This window comes from Globicephala melas, chromosome 13, assembly GCF_963455315.2.
Source record: "Globicephala melas chromosome 13, mGloMel1.2, whole genome shotgun sequence".
NCBI lineage: Eukaryota > Metazoa > Chordata > Mammalia > Artiodactyla > Delphinidae > Globicephala > Globicephala melas.
In genome coordinates, this window is record NC_083326.1 from 51,226,538 (window position 1) to 51,253,273 (window position 26,736).

The window sequence follows — 26,736 nt, forward strand, 5'->3', positions numbered from 1 at the left end:
ATGAGATGCCTCTTTGCCCAGCGTCGCAGAGAACACAGAGGGGATCGGGGGTCAAAAGAGGGGAAGACCCACCCCGACCTCAGGGAGCTCAACTTCCTTACAACTCTTTGCTGGCTCACGACCTTTAACCTCTCGAGAACCCTGCAATGGGCGCATGTATACCTCCAGGAGGACGCGGGAAGCTCCGGCTGTGGTGTTAATACCCACGCTGCTGGCTCGGAACTCACCGGTGTTGATCTCTGCCTCATCGTACACGTCCACCTCCAGGAGCCTGATAAGCATGCGGAAGAGGATCCTCAGGAACTGCAAGTAGGAGCCAGTCTTCCCCACCTGGTGAAGAGAGGTTTAGGGAGGAGGGGTGGAAAAGAGAAAAGAGATTTCACACGTGAGCTCTTCCGCGTCTCCCTGCAGGAGTGGGGGGCCTCCGTGCCCCGACCACCGGACCCCAACAGGAGACCCCCTCTCTGGCCCTTCCTCCAGAGCCCCCAAGCCCCCCCGCCCCCCGGCACCCTTCCCTACCTGCGGGGGCCCGGTCAGCAGCAGGCGGCGGGGATGGCAGGGCCGCGCGCCCGAGGCGGGATCGGCCTGGTTGCCGTGGTCGGCGTGGTGCGGCCGCGCCGCGGTCCAGCGGCGGTAGTAGAGGGACTGCTCCTCGGCGCTCGCGTGCCCGGGCAGCAGCGGCCGCAGGGGGCTGGCCCAGGCCACGTCGGGGTGCGGCAGCAGGGCCGCGGACGCCGGCAGCTTGCCGCCCCGCCGCGAGCCCAGGAGGCTGTAGGCCGCCTTGGACAGGATCACGACCGGGGGCAGCGCGGCGTGCGCGCCCCGGAAGCCCGGCCCCGGCTGTCCCGGCCACCGCGGCGCCCCGGGCCCCGATGAGAACGACGACGGCTTGGAGGTGGTGCTGCTCGCCATCTGGGGGCCCAGGGAGTCACACTCCTGCTTCAGGGTCTCTCCGACTCCCACCAGGCCCGCCGAGACCCCTTCGTCCAGTCCCACGCTGTTGGCCGGGCTCCGGAAGCTGGGGGTCAGGGGCTGCTTCTGGGACTTGTCGGCGGTGCTGGACGAGCTCACCCCGTTCTCCATGATAGAGCCTGAAAGAGGACGGACGACAGCCCGCCGCGCGCCCGCTCTGTCACCGCCGCCCCTGCCAGGGGGACCGGCCTGGAGGCCGGGGGGCCCGGCGGCGCGCGGACTACAGAGTGTCCTGCCCCCCCTCCCCTCCCCCAATCCTGCGTGGGGTCGGCCAGTGGAGACGCCACAGGAAATCGGTACTCCCCCCGCCACGCCCCGGCTTCCTCCGGGGCCCATGTCTGCCCATCCCCCCCACCCCCTCCCCGGCGTCTTCAGGCCGCGTGGTGGTCCGGGCGCCCTGGGGTCGACCACGCCGTCTCCTGCTGCATCCTGCCGGCATATTAAACTCTCCTCAGGTTACCTCGTTTGGATAAGCCTTCTGATTCATTCCAGGACCCTGACCGACACAGGCTGACATCCAAGTCCTGCCCCAGTGCCACTCGCCTCCTTCTGGGGGTCCCAGGGCCCCATACTTCTGGCTCTGGATACCTCCCCAGCGTGCAGCCCCTTCTATGGACGCCCAGACCAGTGTGGGAAGCGGCTCCGTGGGAAGGGAGAGCTTTATCTCCTCCCAGCGAGATGCTCCTCGTGCCCAGAGATCCCTGCACCTGCGGCCAATTCACTTCAAACGTGTTTTCCCCTCTAGTCCATCAGCCCCTCTTTGGCTTGAGGACAAACCAGAAGCTCATTACACTCAAGATTGCAGGCCCTCTCTGGCTCAGACCGGTGCTTCCCAGGCCTGGGGGTCATATCCCGACCTTGGGAGATCCTAGATGAATAGCCAGTAACCAGAGGCTCGTGACACCGTCACTCCACTGCTCATCTGACTTTTGTGTGAGGGCTTTCCTCTCCGTTCATCGGCCCTGGAGTCCACAGGCCTGCACACCTTGGGCAGTGAGCCCCCCTGAGGACCCTCAGAGTCACCCCGAGGCCGGTGGGGTGTGCGTGTGTGTGTGTGTGTGTGTGTGCGCGCAGCACGTGCATCCTGAAAGCGGAGAAAACTCTAAAAGCAGAAGGCAAATCATTACCTTTGTGTGAGTTAATCAGAACAAGGCCAGAATAGTGGGGCTTGTGGGGCTGATTAAAGAGCCACAGGAAGGAAGTCCAACACTCATCAGCATCGCCACCCCTACCTTCCTTGCCTCTCGGTCACTGATGCTGGTATCCAAAAGCTTCTAGATGTGATAGTCCCCCTCCCCTCTATTACCCTTTACACTCCTCCCAACCTCTCCCCTTTATTCTGACCTGGTCGCAGAGGCAGAACTGGGGAGCCTGTAGTGATGGGGTGGGGGAGGTACAGCCCTGACCCCTGACTGAGGGGAGCAGCTGGGCAGACCCCAAAGGACAGTCCCCATGCTCTTCCAGGCTGAGGGGCACCACAGAAAGTCAGAAAACCCCACAGATACCTGCCTTTCAGTTCTCATAGGGAGCCTATCCGACAGCAGCTGACAGTGAATATAAAGACTGGTGCTGCTTTTGGCCATGAAATTGTGTGTGTGTGTTTGCGTGTGTGTGTCATGGAGATGAGAGAAGGGAAGCACGGGGGAGAAGGAACACAAATGGTGGTTCCCTCTGCTGTGGAGTTTTCATTTTTTACCTCTTCTCTATACTTCATTACATTCTCCAAGTTTTCTATATAAAGCTTTATTATAACTTCCACAGTCAGAAAAAAAATGGAAATAGTGCTGTATTTGCTTAATACTATTTATCAGAAGAAAACTGATGCCAAGCACTGCCATCAACCACACAGTAACACAGTAAGAGAGTGGCTGGCAGGCTGCAGACTGGATCGTCCCAGCCAACCCATGGTCCCAGAGTAGCCTTCAGTATACAAACACTTGCCATTAAGTACTTAGAAAAGTCACTCATTCATTCAAACAAATACTTTGTGCCAGATACTAGGCCAATTAGCAAAAACTTACAGCTTCAGGATCTGGAAGGAAAAGAAGAAGGCCTTTGCAAATAGCAGGTGCATAATATCTATGAGATGATTAGGGTGAGAGCGACTAGGGAAAATGGTGGCAGCTGGGGTTGACGAAATTTATTTTCTGTATTATTTAGCTTAGCAGCAAGCTCTTCATTAAATGCTTCCCCAGGAACGTATCTTGTGGCTGCTCAAGAGTCATGTTTCCCAAGTATCTCTCCCGGAGAACCAAGGTCTGGACAGGATGCCTGAGTCACCCAAGGCTCTGAAAGCCTTGATGGGAGTCAGCAGATGCCTCTGCCTTCCATACTCCTACCCCCCTCCTCCCTCCTGCCTCTGATCCCTCGAAAGAGAAAGTACTGACCTGAGGTTCCAGTGACGGCACTGCTGTTGCTCTGGGGCCTCTCCAGGTCCATGAGCAGCTCCTCGGCACCGTTCTCGCCGACGGCGGCTCTCTCTTGCTCCTTGCCACTAAGGTCCAGGGCAGCAGTGGGCCCCCGGATGACCTCTTTTGAGACGTAGCAGCACGCCAGACCCACCTCCTGCTCCAAGGCCGTGCGAGTTAAATAGCTTGAATCAATTAACCGGAGGTCACAGTACTTCAAAGACCTGCACGAAAGTAAGGATATCTTTGGCGAGTCTGTCTTTGGTGAGGCATGCCATGTCTATGTGTGTCTGGGTGTCTGGGCGCAGCGCAGCAGTCAAAATCGTGAGCTTCGGTGCCAGGTAATGCCTGATGTGCACCTCAGCTCTGCCACCTCCTAGCTTAGGACCTCGGGCTACTCACTTCATTTTCTCCACATATAAAATAGAGTAACCGTGTCCAGCTGACCCAGTTACTGAAAGGAATGAATGGCATGACAAGGGTAAGGCATTTAACACGATGCCTGACACACGGTAAGCGTTCAGTGAGGGCTGTGATTATTGGTGCTGTTGCCTTCCAACCTACAGGCCCTGGGTCCCTGAGGGAACAGCAGACTAGCAGACACTTCATCCCCAGAGCTCCTCACTGGGGGCAGTGCTTTTCCTCCCTGCCCCTCTGGCTGCCCTGCTTCGATGCATAAACACTTCTCATCTGTGGCTATCTCCCATTCCCCAGATTGCTGGGCTATCTCTGGAAAGTCCAAAGAAAGACTCAAGGAAGGCTAAGTTTCTCATATCCCCGAATAAAACAATGCTCTTCTCACTTGCCAAGTGAATGAAATGGGTGACCGTCAGCCAAGTTTTCACCACCAGCTCAGGTGGGTAACTAATGGAAAATAAAAACTAACAATTCACATTGTACCTGGGAAAGGTTTCTCCAAGGGGATCTTTGCCAGTTAATATCACAATACAAGGCAGACCTTCTAGATCTTGGTACGTCCGAGGGGTCCACTCTTCTGCTTCATTTCCTCTCCAAGTCTGTAGAAAGGAACCCACACAATAAAATTAAAACCCTTCATTTAAGTTCCCACCTTCTTAAAGGTTTCTACAGCCAGGCTTTATACACATCTGTGGTTCCAAATGACTTCCAGTAAGTGTGTTTGTGTGTGTACATATATTTTAATTACTACTAAAAGACATGCACAAAGCACTCTAGAAGAATGTAGCCTTTCGTTTTATCGCAGTAGGATAAAACAGGAGATCTTGGTTTATATCATACATTAGCCACACAGGTCAAAGAAACATACAATATGAAATATTCCACCGATGGTGCAAACCTTACAGAAATCCTAGTTAAACTAGTTGACTCAAGGCTCTTAAGTACACTTCCTTCATATAATGGACAGACTCTTCAGACTGATTGACTGAAAAAGACCATTTCAGTTGTAAATGACTAATAAAAGAATCTCAACAAAACTCCTCACACGTAGTACTTCTCATATATATAAACCCATATACACACACGAATATCTTTAATAAATGGAACATCAATCTGAAAACATGAATATATCAAGAGGAAGAAAATCCCAACTTGAAAGATGTTCAAAAGTGAAAAGATCTTATAGACTTTTCTGTCTGTTTTAGAGCAGAGAGAAAATAAACCATCTCTTAAGTAGAGAAGGTGGTTTCTACTACTTTTTATGAAGTGTGTAGATCTAACTGTGCTTTATATCGGCTTTCTAGCAGGAGTTATAAGAAATGAACTGGCATTTCAGATAATGCTTTTGGGAACAAGGACTAAGAAGTGAGGTATTAAGTAAAGCATACAATTTTATTTTAAAATAGACTGGTACTTCCTTTGCTAAAATCAGAATGGGATAAAAAGAAATATATCAGGCAAGATATGATATGATATAACAGAGTTTGTTTATTGATTTGTTGATGTCTAGGAAAACCAGTCTTTGGAATTAAATATACCCACGATTACTGCAAGTAAAATGCATATAACTTGTAAAATTGGAAGAACCAACCTGAATCCTGTTGCCCAATCTGTTATCATATGTTTGCCACAGAGAACTCAGTGGGTCTACGTAACTGTTTACAAGTTTGAGAGACTTTCTATGTCTTAGAAAATTAATCTGTCAAAATATTTTTTAAGATATTACAAGAAAGTTTCTCCCCCCAATTCAGTTTTCCATATATTTTCATGTCAAAGGGAACCAGAACATTACCTAATTCAAAGCAAATAATTCTGCAAATAGGAATCGTTTTACTCATAAGCCTTCACATTGGATTTATGATATCCCTGACACTGGGGTCTCCTCGAATATATTTCATCGTTCTATCAAGAATGAGGTTGGGTTATAATGATGGGATAACAGATATTATGTTTTATAAGGAGATTTATTTTCAAAAGATGATTAAACAAATTCCACTTTTACTCTTGACCAAGCAGAGCTAGCTAAACCCCCTATAAAATGCTTTTCTGTCACATTGTTACTTCTGATGATTGATGGCTGCCATTCTCCTATGGATCTGTCATGCCCTCAGGATGATTTTCCTGCAGAGGCAGTTAAGACAACACAAAAGACTAGGCGAGCATTGACTTCAGGGATAATATGGGGTTCAAGGCCAAGGAAACCTAATGAAAGCTTCACAGGCCTTCTGGATGAACTGATTTATTTAGATATAAACCTTGTATCCTTCCAAAGTACTTGTTATCACTTATAAGTTAACCACGATTTCTAAAGGATAATTAGAGGTAAGCACAAAAATAAGACCATCTAATGGAAAAAGAGGCATTGGATTTTACCCAGCGTTAGAGATGAAAGGCACACTGCTGCTATCTCGTCAGTGGTAAAGTTGGTAATTTAGAAATAAACAGGTGAAAAAGAAGAAGAGTGAATGAGAGTCAAAGAATGCTACAATGGTTAATTAATTTAACAAATTTTTACATGTGCCTCTTTTGTGCCCTGAAACTTCATTGGGTGCTATTCATATTGAGAGGAAAAGTCCTCATAGAAATTTCAGGCTATGGGGGTAGAAATACAAGCCAATAAACAAACAAAATTTTTAAAAAAGAAATAAACAGGTGAAACAGAGACCACCTGGCAAGTGGTCGTCTTTCTTAGGATGTGAACATTCCAAAGGGATTTCGAATTTTCACTTCCACACAAATAGAGAATATAAAAAGGATGGATTGATGTGATCGAGAGGTTTTGAGCATATGGAAATCTCTTTTGTGTGGCTGGTGCCTGGCAGCGACCCATGAGAATTGAGATATAACTGCTTTGAGAAGTAATTACTTGAGACCCCCTTCGTGTATGGCGCACACTCCCAGCAGCCCTTTGGAAGCCCTGCAGGTGATTCTGATGTGCTAGCAGCCAGGCTAGGAAGCTCAGGTCTTGACTGCAGTTTTCAAACAATGGCCCAGAGGGGCATATTATTTAGGACTGCTGAGTTATACCGACTTAGTGATTGGCATTCCTGAAGGGTCCGAACAAATGACCTAAGACTCTGTAAGTAGCTGCACTTGGTCAGGGTCAGTGGAGACCCAGAGAAGTCCCTGCAGCCTCACATCCTGTTAGACCATCTCCCTGCAGTAGGTGTGTGAGACTTCACAGAGCAGTGCTGATAATCTGCTTTTGCAGATTCCTCATCATTAGCATTATTCAGATTGTCCCACAACCTATGCCTCTATGAATTATACCGTAAGAAGAATTTCAGGACTCTCATTTGTTAGTTACCCCAGGAATTCTGCTGTAATGTGGTCTATGACTCTAAATTAATATCGTGAGCATTATATCTATATATCCATATGTGAAACGTAAATGTTACAACTTCCACTAAATAGAGGAGCTTCTATTTTTAGACAGATTTATTTGTTCCAGCTACCTATCAAGCTAATGCAAGACATTTTGTTAGGTAATAGAATACAATACAAAGGCTTACATTTGCAAAATGCTTTATGAACACTAAATAATAATCCTCGAATTAGAGCTCTTAGAGATCATGCAGTCCAACACTCTCATTTTGCAGCCCAAGGTGGGAATGCAAATCCCCTAAGACTACGTGCTTTCTTTTCATACAATTTATGTCAAACTAGGTTTTTCTTCACCCAGTTTAGCTCAGTGTTTGGTGTGCAAGGTGCAGAAACCATGTCGGTCTACCCCAGACACATAGTACCTAGCTTAGTACCATATCTATGTGTACGCAGGATTTTATGAAATGCTGTCAAATGTCTGGGACACATTGGATTATAAAAGTCCCCAGAAAAGTCTGAGCAGGGCATGAGGTAGAGATTTAGGTTAATTGATTAAGAAATTATCCCCCGCCCGCCATGCCTGACAGGAGGGGTTCAGGAAAAGCAGTGCGTCCCTGGCCGTGCAGGGGGGTGGGGCGGGGGTGGAGGATGGGCGGCGCTTAGCCATGCACAAATCTCTCCGCAGGAGGCTCGGCTGAATCTCAGCCCAGACCACGCCTTGAGGCCAAAGCAAATACAAAGAAACAGCAAACTGTTGGGGAATCCACATGCACGAGGGTGGGGAGTAGTTCTCTATGAGCACTGAAGATGAAACAGGGTACTTTACCCACTCTGAGCAGACAGATAGGCTACACGGACAGAAAAGATTCAGTGAACGGATGATACTTAAAGGCGTGCCCCACGGAGGTCCGAGAGAACAACTTACCTTTTTTTCTGAGAAAACAGATGGCCGTGGGCTAGATGCATCTCGAACAAGGTCAATAAACATGGGGTGAAATTGGGTCATCGCATTTTTGCACCTGCAGTTGGAGAGCATGGAAGACCAACTGCATGCATGTGCTAAAAGGGGGGCCGGACAGAATCTTATTAAACTAGAAAAGTGGACACGTCCCTTAGTTTAGCCTTAACATGGTCACGAAGATCACACCGACACATGTGCAAAACTCTATCAAACTCAGGCCTCTGAGCCACCTACACGGGAGTCCTAGAAAACAGAACAAACGTCTGTCCGTTGCTAACCTTTAATCGCGCCACAAAGTGGGCTGCGACACTGAGTTCAGAGGCGGGGTTCCCGAGGATGATCTCGAAGCGGTATTGCAGCCCCAGCTTGTCGCGCACCTCCTGCAGCCGCTCCTTGGCCAGCATCGCCAGCTGCACGGAGGGCACCCTGAGAATGAGCATGTGTCCCCTCCCACTTTTGTTTTTTCCTGGGCAGCTGAGGAGGTCATCCACGATGCTGAGTGTTTCCGGCGTGCTGTGGTCTCGGAGGGACGCCATGGTGGTGAGAGCCATCAGAGCCTCCGAGTACTGCTGGATGAGGAGGTAGCAGCGGACGACCATGCTGTGCAGCCTGGGGTACCTTCAACAGAACACAGGGAGCTAGCATCTGGGTGTGGGGCCCACTGGGACAGCGAGGTCTGTGCTGTAGGAATGCAGACTAAGCATGGCGGGAAGGGGTTCGTGACAGGAGTGGGGCTTGAGCTCTAGAATGACCTTGAAGCCCCCATCACTAGAAGGAAAAGGTGAGCTCACAGATCCTGCTGGGATAGGTACAGCAAGTTCACGAGGTTTAGGGACAGTCTAGTGACCTGAGCTTCTTCCCGTGCGATCTCTGGACCAGCAGCATCACCCAACAGCAGCACCACCTGGGAGCTTGTTAGAACCGCCAAATCCTCCCACCACACATGTACTGAATCAGAATCAGGCTGGACAAGGTTCCCAGGTGATTTGTATTACATTGCATTTTTTTGTGGGGGGGTATAGTTTTGTGTTAGTTTCCACTGTGTGGCGAAGTAGAGTTCCCTGTGCTATACAACAGGTTCTTATTAGTTATCTATTTTATACAATCACATTGCACTTTTAGAAGCACTGGTCTGTTCATATTTTCAACAGAGCCATAATGGATCATCCCTAGATCCTAACCTCTTGCTGGTGGCTTGGGGTTAGAATGCTTGTTAGCTTATTTCTCTTATACTTAAGATTACAGTTAAGGAAATTGAGACACTAATGTAATGTCTGTGGAGTATCAGGAGTAAAAAGAGTAATTATTATTGCTAATTTGAGGTCAGCTCCTTTGTAGCAATAACAATATCTTCCCATAAAGATGGAGAAAACTTGGAGCTGGCTGGAGAAATAGCACCCCCTAGTGGTGTGGCCTCCTATCCACCTGAGCCCCTGCTCGGTGGAGGGTGCCCAGCAAATAGTAGGGGGTGTCCTTGACTCACCTCAACATTCCCCTCCCTCCACCCTTCACTGGACTGCCAAACTGGCAGTTTTTACGATTACAGAGCAGGCAGAAAATAAACCTCTCATTAATGCGCTATTCCTCAGAAAGCCAAGCCTGCTGACAGAATGAATACAAATGGGCAAAGAGGACCCACTTGCAGGCATGAAGAGGTGCTTGCAGATATCAAGAAAGTAGGCATGGGCAAAGCAAGGCCCTGGACCCGAGCTTGGCCAAGCCTCTCGTGGAGCCTGCAAAACAATGGCGGGTCTGAACTTCCCTTCTGGATGCCAGCTGGTAGCACATGCAGCCGCCTAGCAGCTGGGTAGGCCAGTGGGGGATTTCACCTTTGCTCCACTTTATAATTCTATTTAAAGTGAAACAGTCGTCACCAGCCTTACACAGAAAAACCCAGGGGCAAATACCAGTTAGGGTCATCAAATGACTAGTGTGATTCTGAAGTACTTAGAGCTGGAAAGGACCACAGATTCCCTGGGTTCTGACCACTCCACCTTCTCATAGAAGGAGGCTGAGTTAAGGGTTGGGAGAAATTCAGCTCCTTTCCCGAGATCATCCAACTGGTCAGAGACAGAGTGTGGATTTTATTCAGGTCTCTGACAATGTCTTCTTACGTGGTAAGAATTTAGTAGATTGCGGAAAAGTAAAGAAATCCTTCAGTTCAATCAGTCCTGGGCCAATCCCTTCAAGTGTTCAATAAATCATAGCTATTATTAGCCCGGGGTGACTTGGCGAGAGGAAGTGGGCACAGATGATCCAAGTTTAAGGCTTAATGCTTTTTGCTGGGCCATGTAGGAAAGCCAGAGTTAGATCAAAGAGTAACTCTGACATACAGGCATTTAAATTTCACACTGAAAGAGCTATGAATTTAGAAGTGAATAGTTTCCCTAGTTTGTTTTGTTTGTATTAAACTGTAACCGTAGTTTTTTGGTTTTTGGTTATTGGTTTTTTGCGGTACGCCGGCCTCTCACTGGTGTGGCCTCTCCCGTTGCGGAGCACAGGCTCCAGATGCGCAGGCCCAGCGGCCATGGATTACGGGCCCAGCCGCTCCGCGGCATGTGGGATCTTCCCGGACCGGGGCACGAACCCATGTCCCCTGCATTGGCAGGCGGACTCTCAACCACTGTGCCACCAGGGAAGCCCGTAACTGTAGTTTTGTAAGTATTACGAAAGTTGTATAGGAGTTGATGGGATCATCCATTAAAATACGACTTATAAAACTTCGAGTGATGTTACTGGAAGAAAAGATAGGTTCCAAGAGGGCAGACGGAACAGAAGGGTGGGAAACAAAGGGGAGACTCATGGGATGATTCTGGAAATCTAAGATCACATGTGCTGTGAAAGGATTAACATCTCAGTGTCAGTTAAGTCTTCTCAAATCCAACAGCTGCAAAAATATAAAATCCTACTCAAGCCTGCTTCTTTTCCTGACACTGCATTATAACTTGCTGGGTAGGATGTAACCCCCTGTCCTCATCTTTATTTCTCTTTCTTTTTTCTTAGCAAAGTTATAGGGCAGCTTGTTAAATAGATGGTTTGTGATCAATTAGAGCCAGTTTCAAGAACTAGAGCTACTAAAAATTAGAATGTGCCTCATCAAATAGTGCCCACTGGATGATCAAACAGAATACTGTAGTGGAGGGCAGGGAGGGACCTCTAGTAGGCTAAATTCTTTTTTTTTTTTTTTTTTTGGCCACACCTCACAGCTTGCAGGATCTTAGTTCCCTGACCAGGGATTGAACCCAGGCCACAGCAGTGATTGCTCCAAATCCTAACAATTGGACTGTCAGGGAATTCCCTATTACGTTAAATTCTAATGCCTCTGCCTAATTTTTGAGTCTATGATTCAAGATCAGGGAGGAAAAAAACCCAGAAAAACCCTTTGCTCTTCCAGAGTCTGACCTGGAACTGGGGAAGAAAAAGGAGACAGAGAGTCATGAATCTTAACCCCAAGGTCGGGGATGGAGGAGGGCCACTTAGAACTGAACTCACTTAAATGATCTGTTTGTTCTTTAATTTTCTTCAGTCTACACTCCAAATCTCTCAGAGTAAAGTTTTGTTTTTACTGAGGGTACTTGCCTGTGGTGGACAGAGGAGAAAAGAGAGGAAAATGTAAAAGTGTGGGGAAGGCCAGACCTCAGAGGAATGGTCTTTAATAAGCAAATCCCTCTGTGCCCAAGTCATCTCTGGGTGCAGCAATGAAGCCTGCCTGGGAGACAATTCAGAACACAGAAAGTGGTTCTACCTCCCACTCTGAGTCACTGGTTTCCTTTGTTGGTCTTGGATGATCATAGAAAACCCATCTGAGTGAAAGGTCATCTTAGGAAAGGCTATTTTTATTCTGCCTTCACATGTCATTTGCACAGCCTGGGCTCCACCAAAATTCCCTGTGACACTGACACAAAAGACGTTTGGCTATTTCAGACATGCAAGTACAGCTAAAGAAAAGGTTGAAAGTCCTTATTTACCTCTCCAAGAGTGTGTTCACCATCTTTTCAAAAGTCTCATCACATCTCAGAAGTGGGCTCGTGATTCCCCACTGAAGAGATTTACTGTACTCGTTCATGCCGAAGTACAGCTTCTCCTTGCAGCTCATGTCCTCCTGGTTCAAAACAGAGCAAAACCCAGTGACGGCAGGATACAATGTGTCTTATTTTCTGGGGGTCGGGGGAGAAGGGACCTGTAATAGGCTATTGCCTAGAAGGTTAAAAAAATTGTGAATAAGCAATTAGGACTACATCAAGCTAAAAAGCTTCTGCACAGCAAAGGAAACAAAATGAAAAGGCAACCTACTGAATGGGAGAAGATATTTGCAAATCACTTATCTGATAAAGGGCTAATATCCAAAATCTGTAAAGAGCTCATACAACTCAATAGCAACCCGCCCCCCCGCCACCAAATCCAATTAAAAACTGGGCAGAGGATCTGAATAGACATTTTTCTAAAGAAGACCTACAGATAGCCAACAGGTACATGAAAATGTGCTCAACAGCACTAATTATCAGGGAAATGCAGATCAAAACCACAAGGGGCTATCACCTCACACCTGTTAGAATGGCTATCATCAAAAAGATGAGAGATGATATGTCAGTAGATGTGGAGAAAAGGGAACCCTTGTGCACTGTTGGTGGGAACGTAAATTGGTGCAGCCACTATGGAAAAAATAGTATGGAGGTTCCTCAAGAAATTACATATTTGTACGTGTGTGTATGTATATATACATATATTTGGTGATGAATGTGTTAATTAACTAGATAGGAGTCCTCATCCTTTAAAAACGTATACATAAATCATCACAATGTATACTTTAAATATCTTTTATCTGTCAGTTATACCTCAATAAAGCTGAACAAAAACTGTGTTTCCTTATATAACCTGATACCAACTCTACAGTCATCTCTGAAGCACCAACTGAAATTTCCCTTCACTTCAAATGAACTTAGTATGTGATTAGTGGTATGCTGCTATGCTTTCTTAAGGCAGATTATAACTACATCGATGGTTTGTTTTCTCTATCTTTTGTTCAGATTTTTTAGAGGAAGAGCATTTCTTAGGCTTGTAGAGTCAGAAGGTCAGATTTTTTTCCTTCTCGAAGCAGCTCTGTAAATTGATACATATGAGTTCTATAGCACTCGCTGGAGATCAAAAAACTCAAAAACGCCTCTATTACAGAAATTTTAACTTTTCTGATGTTATTTAATGATGGTGATTCTCTTGCACTTTTACAAACAAAATTCATTTTAAAGGTGAAATATATAGTTTTCTTCCTTCTAAAACAGAATACACAGTATTTAATCTATGCCCCTTCTTGATGATTCACTCATCACTATGAAAATGAATAACTATTTTGGGATGTGACACAAAGATTTCCTCAGAGGAGCCTGACATGTGTGACAAACTGCTTGTCCTTAAACTAAGTAGCTCCAGAATAATCAATAAACATTTTGAGTTCATGTATCTGGTGGGGTTTTTTTAATAGTTTTCCTTCCTCTGTTGTACACTACTTTTTCATAGTCATTTCTTCTTGCTGTCATGTTGCCTGTGCATTTTATTCTCACTTTTATGTGTTATTTATTATGTACTGACATTTTTCTTTAAACACTCTCCAACTCATAAAGGTTACACAGCAGCTTAAAATATATAAGACGAAATTAAGCAATTAGAGGAAGAAAAAGCAAGGGTAAGAGCAAGGAGACTGGGCCAGGGATGAAGTTAGTACTCTCAAAAATGCATCCCAGAAGTTTCTGCCGTTTTGTTAGAAGTGGAATGCGAATTTGGTTCTGAGCTTTTAAGTAACCCATCCAAAGAGATGAGCAATTGTGTCATTTATAAGGTCCATAAGATAAAAATAAAATACTATAATTGGCAGCTTTTAATTTTTTGAGCCCACCCCCCACCCCCCCGCCAAACCAGCTTCTCCTGCTTATTGGAACAGGGTCTCATTTGAGAGTAAATATGCTTCCTCAGAGCCTTACAGCAAAGATGGAGCGACAACTATAGTTTACTTGTTTGCTTGTTTCTTTCTGGATTCTTGGCTGCGTTCCGAATAGCTGTGTCACATCAGTCATTTCAGGATGAAAGAAGTCAGTCACCTGAGTTTCCCTCTTTATCTCGACTTGGCACAGAGTAAGGGGGAAAGCTTTATCTTACATGTATGTGGTTTTCACATTTCTTCTCATCCACAATCATGTTTCTTTGGGAAGAGGTAAAATCGAACTCCAAGCCTGCTCCTTTCCCTGACAGCATTATAACCTGCGGAACAGGAAGCCTCCACCTGTTTTCATTTTTACTTCTCTTTCTCTTAGCAAAATGAGAGGGCAGCTTGTTAAATAGATGGGTTATCACCAGCTGGAGCCAGTATGGTTTTAAGAACTAGAGCTACTAAAAATAAGAAGTGAATAGTTCCCCCTTTCTGTTGTGTTTGCATTAAACTGTTAAGTGCAGACTTGTAAGTAGAAGTTAATGGGACTATCTTTTAAAATACGAGTTATCAAACTCAGAATGATGTTCCTCTAAAGAAACACACGTCCCCAAGTATAAGTGATACAATTTATTGAATCCTTGTATCTTTGGGGATAATGTCCCTTCTCTTAAGAAAAATATCTCCCCTCCCAAAGTCCTACCCTCTCAGTGACCCTCAGATGCAGCCCTCCCTGTCCTTTCACTACGGTCTCTGCTTTTCCTCCAGCCAAATGCTCTGCTCTGTGGACACTGTTCCCTGGAAGGTCACCAAGGATTCCTGAGGCCAAACCCTCAGTCCTTGGCCTCACTGCCCTCTCAGCCGTTCTCTTCATTACTTTCTTCCATGATTTTATCTACACCAGCTGCTTCAGTGATTAGCATTTCTGAAGTCTATTCCAAATCCTCATTGTAAAGCCCTAATCACAACTCCCACATTGCATTTGCGACTGTGCACTCGTCCCAGTCTTCACTCAGCCCACATCCATCTCATCTGCCCTCCAGAGGTCCACCTTCCTCTTGACTTCTCTTTTCCAACTAAAGGCATCGCCTCAAAGATATCTCTGACCCTTCCCTCTTCCCCAATAAATAAATCCTAGAAGGTTTACCATTTCTTCCATCCTTTGTATTTCCAGGACCACTATTCTGATTTAGGTTCTTGTTCATTCTAACCTGAAAAGCCAGATGACACATCTCCCCCTTTCTAATCACTTTGACTTGGCCTCTATAGTTGATAACTTGCCTTAAAATGCAACCTCTTAGTAGCTACTAAAGCTGAACTCAGAACTCAGCAATTTCACTCCCAAATGCATACCCAACAAAAATGCATACATATGTCTACTAAAATGCTTAAAGCAGCACTATTTGAAATAAGTGAATAGGATGAATAAATGAATTGTGGTGAGTCACCCAGCGTAATCTATATACAGCAAAAAGAATGAATGTTTTATGACTCATGCAAAATATAGAAGAATCTCACAAACAATGCTGAGCACAGAAGCCAGATATAAGAGAGTGCCTACTGCATGATTCCATTTATATAACGTTCAAAATGGGGCAAACCAAGACAGAAGAGTGCTTCCCTCTTGTGAGAGAGTGCCTGGCTTCTGGAGTGGTGCTAGCGTTCTAGTTCTTCATCTGGGTGCTGGTCCCATGGGTGTGCTCAGTTTGTGAAAATGCATCAAGCTGTACATTAACATTGTGAATATAAAAAATAAAAGAAATATGTATATTCTGCTATTTCTTTTTTTCTTTTTTAATTTAATTTTATTTATTTTTTTATACAGCCGGTTCTTATTAGTTATCCATTTTACACATATTAGTGTATACATGTCAATCCCAATCTCCCAATTCATCACCCACCCCCCCGCCACTTTCCCCTCTTGGTGTCCATACCTTTGTTCTCTCCATCTGTGTCTCAATGTTATTTCTAATAATACTATGCCCTTGCTAAAATATCGTTCATGCCTGTGTAATAAGTGTAAGCTTTTCCAGCCTGGTCTCAAAGATTCCATATGTATATTTCCAGGTTTCTTTTCATCCCACTAAGTATTCTCTGAAAAAATGTCTGATGCTTACTCCTCTGTGGTCCTGCCCGAGCTGTCTGCTGCCAGGAGTGGCTGCTCCCCTGTCTGCTCTGTCCTTCCTCTCCTCCAAGGCCCATCCCAAGTGCTCTGTCCTCTATGTCGCCGTTCCTGATGCTCTCAAATGGGTGGGACTTCTCCCTCCTTTCAACCCACAGAGCACTTTGGTTTTCTGCAATTGTCTTACTCTTTGTTTTTATTTTGTTACATTTTTTGTTTTGTTTTGACAAATTGTATATATTTAAGGTGTACAACTCGATTTTTTTCTTTTTTAAAAAAATTGAGATATAATTGACATAAAATTATATTAGTTTCAGGTGTAATGGTTTGCTATCTGCATATGTTGTGAAATGATCACCACAATAAGTTTAGTTAACACCCATCCCTCACCACACACGGTTATAATTCTTGTTTTCTTATGGTGAGAAATTTTAAGATCTACTCTCTTAGCAACTTTCAAATATACCATACAGTATTATTAACTATAGTCACTTTGCTGCACATTATTTCCCCAGGAATTATCTATTTTATAACTGGAAGTCTATACCTTTTGACCACCTTCACCCATTTTGTCTACCCTCCAGCCCCCGCCTCTGAAAACCACCAATCTGTTTTCTCTACCTATGTCTTATTCTACTTTGGAATAATAGTGGCTTTTATACGTACTTTGCTTTCTCCTTAAACCATCAGGTCTCTGTGTGTTCTTGGAAAGATCTAACACAAGCCCACAAGTGCTCACTAATATTTTTTGAGTCTACTTTCTTTGCTTTTCTCTATTATTCCTTCTTTAGGACATTGGCTTCAGGATAACTAAAGGAAGCTAATCACTAGAGCTTCGCCCCTAAATGTGTAAAGTTGTTGTAAATTAGATTCAATGTTTTTACCTTTTCTCCATGCTCCTCTCAATGTCATAGGGATGATTTTTTTTAAACTTTCATTAGAATATAATAACTCCCCACCCCTCAATTATTTTGAATATGATCCTGGGTATCATATCTCTAATCCACAAATACTTCACTAGATACCTCTAAGATTGGAATCCTTTAAAAAATATAACCACAATACCATCATTATACTTAAAAAAATTAACCACAATCATAGGAATGACTTTTAAGGAAAATTATTTTAAGTTTGTTTCTCTATTATTTCACATCAGGAGAAGACAAAGGGCAGAAGCTATGAGCCCATCCTCCTATCACTGGAGTGATCCCTTCCAGAAAAAGACTGAACCAACTGTTCAGAATAGGATAGTTCTCCTTTTTCCCCCCTAACAATATATTCAACTTAACGTTTAGTTGGAGCCCTATCTGTTGGATTAAAAACACTGTTTCCTTTTATCAGTTCTACTGGCTATCCCATTCCATGTCAGGACAACTACTGGGGTAGACCCTAGGCACACCATACGGTTTTGGTTCAGAGGCAAAGGAACTCTGGCAGCCTCTTGTCTCACCCATAACTTGCCCACCCAATTCATGGACAGAGCTAGGGTGGAGAAGATACCAGCAAAGTGAAAGCTCAAAGCAACCTCCTTGTGACAGTCAACACACCGAGACAGTTCTCACAAGGGAGGGACTGGTGATGCCAACGTGAGTCAGGGACCTGAGCTTGCTTGACTGTAAAGGACACACCAATACTCAAAGAGAAGGGCTCCAAGTCTTACCTACTTCATAACAGAGTGAAATGCATTGGGTTGAAAAATAAAGTTATTCTTATGTAGGACATTTCTGGCCTCTTTTACTTAAACATGTTTATTTTAAAATATCTCACAGTTCAATATTTCTAAACAAAGGTTCTATTGCTTAACGGCTGATCTTTATTGTTTTTTAATAAAACTCATTTTTTATTTGCTAATATATTTAGCTTACAGTTTATAGGTCACAGAAAATATCTTTTAAGTATTAGGGACTGGACCTGGATGTGTACAGTGCTGAGCTATTCTCAACGCATTAAATGATACTACTGAGTAATTTAGAGTGTTTTGTTTTGTCTGTGGAGTCCTAACCACTGGACCACCAGGGAATTGCTGTTTAAAGTCTTTTTTTTTTCCCTTTTTGGCCACACTGAGCAGCATGTGGGATCTTAGTTCCCTGACCAGGGATCAAACTCGTGTGCCCTGCGCTGGAAGCACGGAGACTTAACCACTGGACTGCCAGGGAAGTCCCCTGAGTAATTTAGAGTAACAGTACCAGCATCTTCTGTTTCAACTAGAAGTCTGTGAGAATTGATTAAAAGGAAAAATTCAGTTGCTGGGAAGCATGAGACTAATTAACATATAGATATACATCTAGATCAGTAAGACTGAAACAAGAGGACAATAAAATTTCCAAGTTTTAGATTGGAATGAATCATTTAAAGGCACAAAGCTAATCCAGGATATTGAGGATGGTGTCAGCTGACATCACATTTTAGGGGGACAAACTATACTGGATAGACAATTTTGTATCTGCATGATAGCCCAAAAAAGAACCACCGAATCAAATTTATAGAGGACACTATTCACTCGTTTTTAGTGAATAATAATTGTAATTATATGGAACTTTTAGAAGAGAAAGCATTATGTTAGTTAGTTTTTTGAACTCTTTTGCCGTGACCATATTTTATTACAAGATTCTGCTCCCCAGGGGAACTGAGAACATGACTGTGTATCAGAGGGTAGAACAGAGACTCACTGTGCTGTCCAGCTGTATCCAGTGAACCTCGTTGTTGGCGCTGATTCGGGACTGTTGGGTCTGCAGAGTGTATGGGCAGGAGGTGACCTGGAGCACAAGGAGGTTGAAAGCTTCCAGAACCTCTCTGCAGTTAATGACTCTGTCAGCCAATCCATGGCCAGGTTCACCATGTGACAAAGAGCCCGAAATGACACTGTAGAAATATTGAAAGTCACATTAAAACCTCCTAATTTAACTGATTAGATGCAGAATCAGATATCAAAATGGAGGTGGTGTTTTAGCTCTTATTTTTCTGGTTCCTATTAATTGGGGGCAGGAACAGAAGCAACCAACATTAGATTTGGAAGGCAAAGAGGACCCACCTTCTTACCCCTTTCAGACAAATTTCAGGGATTTTTTTTTTCCTTTTTCAGTTTGCCGCTGATATACCTCAAAGTGTAAACTCAGTTATCCAAGCCAAGGATATCCAGCTCCGTAGCTGAGGTGGGTCACTTCAGTTTGAAAGCCCACCTGAATGAGGGAGCTCTCCATCAAAATATGATGCTTGTAACTGTGCAATGATCTGTACCCCCAGAGAGGCCCCAAAGCTACAAGGAATCCCCTCTGTGTTAACACACTCTCCTTCCTCACTTGAAGCTGCTAGACCATGGGGAGGACTCCTCCGGCCTCCTCCCCACGACCAACATTTTCATATCTCTGAGTCATTTTCAGTTCCGTTCAATGTGGAGGTATCCCCACCCCACCCCTCTCCCTCTCTCCCTCTCTCTCCCTCTCTCTCTCTCTCTCTCTCTCTCTATATATATATATATATATACATATACATATATATATGTATATTCAAAAAAGTAATCTCAAGGCCCATGAGGATTAAATACAGAGAGATCCAATGTGTAATCCTCAGAGTTATTACCCCAAACTTTCAAAGATGAGGTATACAAGGTCAGTGAGCTATGTCTGCTCATAGAACATGAGCAGTAACTGAACAAGGTGTGGGCAAGATTTCTTTTCTTTATCTTTCCTTCCTCCCTCTCTCCCTTCCTTCCTTCCTTGCAAATCTAACAAGTTATACCAGGTCTTATTTACACCTACATATGGCTCTGGACTTCAGAGTATGGAGTACCAAACACATTCTGGCTTCTGAACAAGTGTTTTTGCAATTCTGACATTTCTACCACAGATCAAAAAAATTCCAGATGCCTAACCTCAGTGTGTCCTGAGGAAAGAAAATCTATGAATGTTTGATGATGCCTGAAATTTCCCTCCCCTGACGTGGTGAGGACAAACCATGATATGTAATATTTGACAACTATTTGCCCTTAAAAAAAAACAACAAAAAACAACTACTTGCTTTTTTCAATCCATAGGAACAAAGATACCCCCTACTAGATAAGTACTGTGATTTGATCTGACTCCGTCACACTACACAAACTGTTATTTCATTAATAAGCCCATAAAGAGATAGGATGGCCTCTTGTTTAAACAGGCAGATTGTGGAAGGTTTTGGATCTGCTCTCAGATCATTGAAGTGGCATCTCCACTGCTGCTAAAGGGAAGTGGGAAGAGAGAAAGGCAAGGAAGAGGAGAAATGGCAGGAAAGGAAGGAAGAGAGGACAAGGAAAAGGAGAAAACGAGAAGAACCACGAGGAGGAGAGGGGGTGGGCGGGAAAGCACATGGCCCTTCTGGGAGCTCACTCACCACAACCCCCTTGTTGCCACCCTTTCGCTGAAGCAGCTGAGTCCCACAATGCTCTTAAGACCGGATTTTAACAGGAATTTGTAAATTCGCCCACAGTACAGTTAAAATAAAATCAACATTAAAGTGGTAAGAAAAGCTGAGAAAGCAAGGAAAGGGTGGGAATAAGTTAACCATGAGAAGATGCCAACTGGTAGGGTCCATGGTCTTTCAAATCACCACCTTTTAAATTATTTAGTACATGACCATTACTGCTGTAGAAGAAATATTGTATTTGCTCACTCTGAAGCAATCACCTCGTTAGTTCCACATGGGAGTTGTCATGAACTAGCACAAACAGTGTGTACGGGTTCTGTTTCACCCTTCTCATAAAAACTTCAAACTTGGTTTGAATCTCATTGTCTAGACGAACAACATATTTCTCTGCTCTCTGATAGGCTGTCCCATTTTCCTCCAGACCCAAGTCTACAAGGACACCTGCCAAGAAGAAAAAAGAGTTTATCTTTTTTACACACATCTATGAGATTAAGTTCAGTACTGATATACTGGGTGCTAACCATATACAGAGATTTACAGAGCAGATAGTTTTCCTTTTCCATATTCCCCACAACAGTTTTGAAGAGGAAATATCAGGTTTCCTTTTCTTTAAATTACCGCACCCCACCTCCTATACGTCATACAAATGACAACAGGGACTGACCTGATACGTTAAGTAGAAGCTTGAATGTACGAGACCTCTGTCTAATTAAATTCTATTTATATGTGAAATATAAACTTATATTTATATGTGAATTTAATTATGTCTAGTTAAATTCTATTTATCTGCTAACAGCTACTATAGGCCACTTGGAAAAAATGAAGCTTTGGACTAGAGCTCTTGGCCAAATTGATATAATCGTGTAAATCTTCCTTACCCCAAATTTAGCGACAAAACACATATAAGAAAAAAGGAAAATAAAATCTGATATCCAAAGATACATCGCTAGATTGTGAGCTTTTTTAGGTAGTATTTTACTCATTTTATATAGTGACAATGTTGCACAGTACCTAGAGTATGGGATGCCCTCAACGATTATTGGATTATGTACCAAATTAATAGAATGAACTGAATTACTCAAGATAATTATATTGTCAAAATGTTAGAAACTGTAAAACTTGTACTGTATCATTATCTCTGTCTATAGTAAAATTATTTCTACATACAAACATTTAAAATAGTTCTAGGCACATGAAGCTGTTGTTGGATAATTAAAACACCAAATCCTCCTTTAAAATGAAGAGACAAAGTGGCAATTATGTGAGGTGAAGTGTGTGTTAACTAACCTTATTGTGGTGAACATTTCACAATACATACATGCATGAAAACATCACACTGTATACCTTAAACTTAGACAATATGTTAATTATAGCTCAATAAAGCTGGAAAAAAAACACTGCCCCCAAACAAGGGTGCACAACACTCCTCTGCCCAACACACTCAGCCCTCTGAGAGGAGAGCCTTGTCACTCAAGCCCATGACCCTCCAGGCAGAAGGAACCAGAAGCCTGATTAGGGTTAGATATGTCACATTTGGGGGTTAGATATGGTCCTCCAAGGATATCTATTTAATATCCAATATCAGCCACATCTACCAGTTCCAACTGTGTGGAAAAAAATTTAAATTAAAAAAGATAAACAAGTTAAGTGAAGAGACTTTTATGAATTATGTTGACTTAGTTTTGTTTGTCTAGTTTTTCTTTTCATATAAAACCAGACTAATTAACAGCTATATGCAATTAGCATCTAGATGCCATAATACTAATAGCTCTAAATGGTATAAAAGAAAAAAGGAGGGCTTCCCTGGAGGCGCAGTGGTTGACAGTCCGCCTGCCGATGCAGGGGACAGGGGTTCGTGCCCCGGTCCGGGAAGATCCCACATGCCGCGGAGCGGCTGGGCCCGTGAGCCATGGCCGCTGAGCCTGCGCGTCCGGAGCCTGTGCTCCGCAACGGGAGAGGCCACAACAGTGAGAGGCCCGCGTACCGCAAAAAAAAAAAAAAAAAAGAAAAAGAAAATAGGAAAAATGTTTTACCGTATGAAAAATTCATCATACCAGAAAAGGTAAACAGAAAGGTAATTTTGCTTTCAAACTTTTTTCATCAGAAGCCTTTACTCAGAGATTGTTTTCAATTTCCACCCACGTGTAGTCAAATGATGTTGTGAATATTTCCAAAAGCAATTAATCAAACATTTAATTTGGCAAGTAGTCTGATTTTTTTGGAACGTGGATTGCTTATAAAATTTATTCAACATTCGATAGAGATTTACCGAACATCCATTATATATCAGGTACTATGTCAGGTATCGTGCTCAGCCTGGGGATACACAGGAGGGCAGGACAAACAAAGATCTTAATCTCATGGAGCTTATGATGGAGAAGATGGATATTTTTGACAAGTGTCATGATGAGAGACAAAGTCCTCTGGTGTAGAGGAGGTGAGCAGAGGCACAGAAAGAGGACCTACTTAATCTCTGGTGGTTTCTGTTTCCTTATTTGTAAAATAGGGAGAGTAGAACCAGTTGAAAATTAGTCTATATTTCCTAAGTTTATCCTTAGGAAATAAGCAGTGAGAGTTAGGAGGCTCTTAATATGATAAGACCATAAATAATTCACAAAGAGGAAAAATGTATCTTATGGATAATTGAGTTGATCACATTTCAAAACAAATGAAATGCCGACCAATTGTATGCCTTTGACAGGTCAAGTCCATACATGCCCTTAATGGAAAGACAAAGTTCCATGAATCTCAGAGGTCATTCTCTTAGACATAACATGGTATATTAGTCTATGCTGCCAGCTGGCTCTGCAGTGGTATATCTCGGTGGGGGGGGAGGCATATCAGAGGTACTTGATTGTTTTATTTCTAACGGGGCATTTTTAGTATATGATCCTTACCTTTACATTTTGTTTTAGACTTGCTTTTAGTTTTAAGTTTTGTTTCTTTCCTGGTTATGAAAGTGATAGATACTCATCTTGGGAAAACTGGAAAGTATAGAGATATATTAAAAAAGAAAAAATCATCCAGGATTCTTTAACTCAAAATAAGCCACTGTGAACATTTTTGTGCATTCCTTCCTACTTTTTTAAAATGGATATTCTGCTACCTAGCTCACATTTTATAACTGTATATCCTGACTTTTTTTTACCTATAACTGTAAAGTGAGAAACAAAACTCTCCACAACCAGTCTAATGATACAGTATTTATCCTTTCATAGAAGCTGGTGGTCTTACGCAGTGTATATTAAAATGTAAACAGAATATAATTTAATATTCCATTTTAATTCCTCTCTCCCTTCACAGCTTCTCCTTAGTAAATGTAAAACAAAAATGGATATGGTCTCTTCCTTCAGAGGGCCTCTTTCAAGAGGTGTTAATGGCATCATTACAAGCATTTTATTTCAACTCAATAAAAATATCTTATGCTCTTACTATATTTAGAAATAAATGGAACCACCAATTACTGAAAAAAAGAGAGAGAGAAAGAAACAAAACTATCACTATTTACTAATAATATGTCTTGGTAGAAAACATAAAATAATCCATCAATAAATCAATTAAATTAATAAGAATTTAGTTAAGTTGATGGATTCAAAATCAATTTATAAAAATTAGTTGTATTTCTGTATACCAACAGCAAACAGTTAGGAAATGTATTTAAAAAAAACTATTTTACAATGACGTCAGAAAATATTATCTACGAATAAATCTTATAAAAGGTGTATAAGACCTTTATGGAGAAAATGATGAAACTATTAATGACATTAAAGAAGACTTAAATTAGAAGCATATCATAAACATATAGTTAAATTTTAAATTGTTTAAAAATGTATATGGCAGAGCAAAGAACCAAGAATAGTCAAGACAGACCTGAAGTAGAAAAGGTGGGAGAGATCTGCCTTACCAGAGACTAAGAATTATACAGCTGTATTAACAAGACAGTGGTTTTGGCATGGAGCAAACCCTGGAAACACACCCACATGCATATAAAACGGAGATTTATGATAAAGCTTGCAATGTAGATCAGTGGTAAAGGATGGGCCCCTCAACAGTCAGCACTGAAGAACCAAGAAATTATATTGGATCTTACCTGATATGCAAAAAAAAAGAAAAAGAAAAAAAAATTCAGGTGGATTAAAAACTTAAATGTAAAAGACAAAACTCTAAAAATTTTAGAAGACAATAAAGGAGAATAACTGTGGCAACTCATAGAGGATTACTTAAACAGAAAAGGCCAAATGATACATAAACTAAAGTTAGGAAGGTCTATTCATCAAAGATATTATAAATAAAAAGAAGAGCCTTCCAAATCTGTAACTAGTATTACTAAAAAGGATTAGTATTCAGAATACATAAATTACTCCTACAAATCCAAGAGAAAATGGGCAAAAAAAAAAACTTTAGCAGGCATTTCCCAGAAGAAACCCAAATGGCCAATAAATATCTGAAAAGATGTTCAGCCTCATTAGTAATAAGGGAAATAAAAACCATAATAAAATGGAATAATACCACATTAATACAAATTTTTTAAAACAAGATAACTGTAAGAAAGAAGTGGATGAAAGAAAATACTTATGTACCTCATTTCTGCAAAACAAATTCAAGAAGGATAAACCACAACCTAAAGAGATTGGTTACCAGTAGGGGGATGGGTGGGAAAGGGGTGTAAAGAAGGGAGAATGGGAATGAGTAGGTATGAGGAGGGGAAGATGCTTCTCTGAATATACCGTTTTGTATAGCTTTGACTCTTAGAACCATAGAACAAAGTTAATCAAGAATGGAGTAGGGGGTGGGGGGGCTTCCCTGGTGGCGCAGTGGTTAAGAATCCACCTGCCAGTGCAGGGGACACGGGTTCGAGCCCTGGTCTGGGAAGATCCCACATGCCGCGGAGCCACTAGGCCTGTGCGCTACAACTACTGAGCCTGTGCTTTAGAGCCCACGCTACTGAAGCCCGCGCGCCCAGAGCCCATGCTCCGCAACAAGAGAAGCCACCACAAGGGGAAGCAACAAGAGAAGCCACCACAAGGAGAAGCCTGTGCACTGCAACGAAGAGTAGCCCAGGCTCGCCACAACTAGAGAAAGCCTGAGCGCAGCATTGAAGACCCAATGCAGCCAAAAATAAATTAAAAAAAAAAATGAATGGAGTGGGGGGACTTCCCTGGTGGTCCAGCGGTTAAGACTCCGTACTCCCAATGCAGGGGGCCCAGGTTTGATCCCTGGTCAGGGAACTAGATCCCACATGCCGCAACAAAGATCCTGAGTGCCATAACTAAGACCCGGCGCAGCCAAATAAATAAATAAATATTTAAAAAAGAAAAAAAAAAAAGAATGGAGTGGGGCATGGGGGGTTGGGTGGGAGGAGAGGCAGGCAACATGGAATCCAAATGGTAACAAATGAAAACTAACATAACCACATTGATGGGGGGTGAGCATGAAAAGAGCAAACCTCAGTAAAACAAATCAGTTTTGGCTGGAAACCATAAGGCTAAACACCAAAAGAATTGTATGGCAACACTTTAGCTGGCAATCTGTTTTCTCACAGGGGGTGTGGGTTAGCAATTGTGTAACTTCTAGGAAAAAAAATCAAAGAAGTGAATATGTACATTATAGATAACAAGAATCAGGTTTCTCCCTGTCAGAGAAAGAAGTTACAAATAGAGAAATGGGGAAGGACTAAAAGGAACCTTGCAGTGTTCACATGGAATTGGAGATAGCAGTTAAAGTCATGAAAAACAAGGTAAAATTGAAGACATGTCCCAGGTTGCAGGAGACTAAGAGGACAAAAGAACTGAATGCAATGTTTGATCCTGGATTGAATCCTGGAACGAAAAATGACATTAAGGGAAAACTAGTGAGGTCTTTAGTTGGTTAATAGTTTTGTTCCAGAATTGATTTCCTGTTTTGATCATGGCACTATGGTTATATAAATTCTCAAGTTTAAGCAAAGCTGGTGAAGGGTTTATGTGAACTCCCTATTTTTTAACAGCTTTATTAATATATAGTCCACATACACTTCACCCATATAAAATGTGCAATTCAATAGCTTTTAGTAAATTCACAGAGTTGTACAACAATCACTACAAGCAATTTTAGAACATTTTCGTGAAACCCCAGACCCTTTAACCATCATCCCTCAATTCCCCCCTCAGTCCCCCAGCCCTAGGCAATTACCAATATATTTTCTTTCTCTATAGGTCTGCTTGCTCTGGACATT

The 26,736-nt window shown here is 42.9% G+C and overlaps 1 protein-coding gene across 5 annotated transcripts in view; it reads right to left on the reverse strand.

Moving 5' to 3' along the window:
* Positions 1–26,736, reverse strand: part of GREB1L (GREB1 like retinoic acid receptor coactivator) — a 262,317-nt gene that overhangs the window by 17,737 nt on the left and 217,844 nt on the right. For all 5 annotated transcript variants that reach the window (XM_030842585.2, XM_030842584.2, XM_060310347.1 and 2 more), the window contains 8 exons: positions 20,783–20,963; positions 18,794–18,986; positions 12,051–12,184; positions 8,361–8,700; positions 4,281–4,396; positions 3,360–3,604; positions 520–1,091; positions 228–330 (listed from right to left, as the gene is read on the reverse strand). In XM_030842585.2, the coding sequence (XP_030698445.1) occupies positions 228–330; positions 520–1,091; positions 3,360–3,604; positions 4,281–4,396; positions 8,361–8,700; positions 12,051–12,184; positions 18,794–18,986; positions 20,783–20,963 (1,884 nt within the window). The remainder of the gene's footprint in view (positions 1–227; positions 331–519; positions 1,092–3,359; positions 3,605–4,280; positions 4,397–8,360; positions 8,701–12,050; positions 12,185–18,793; positions 18,987–20,782; positions 20,964–26,736) is intronic.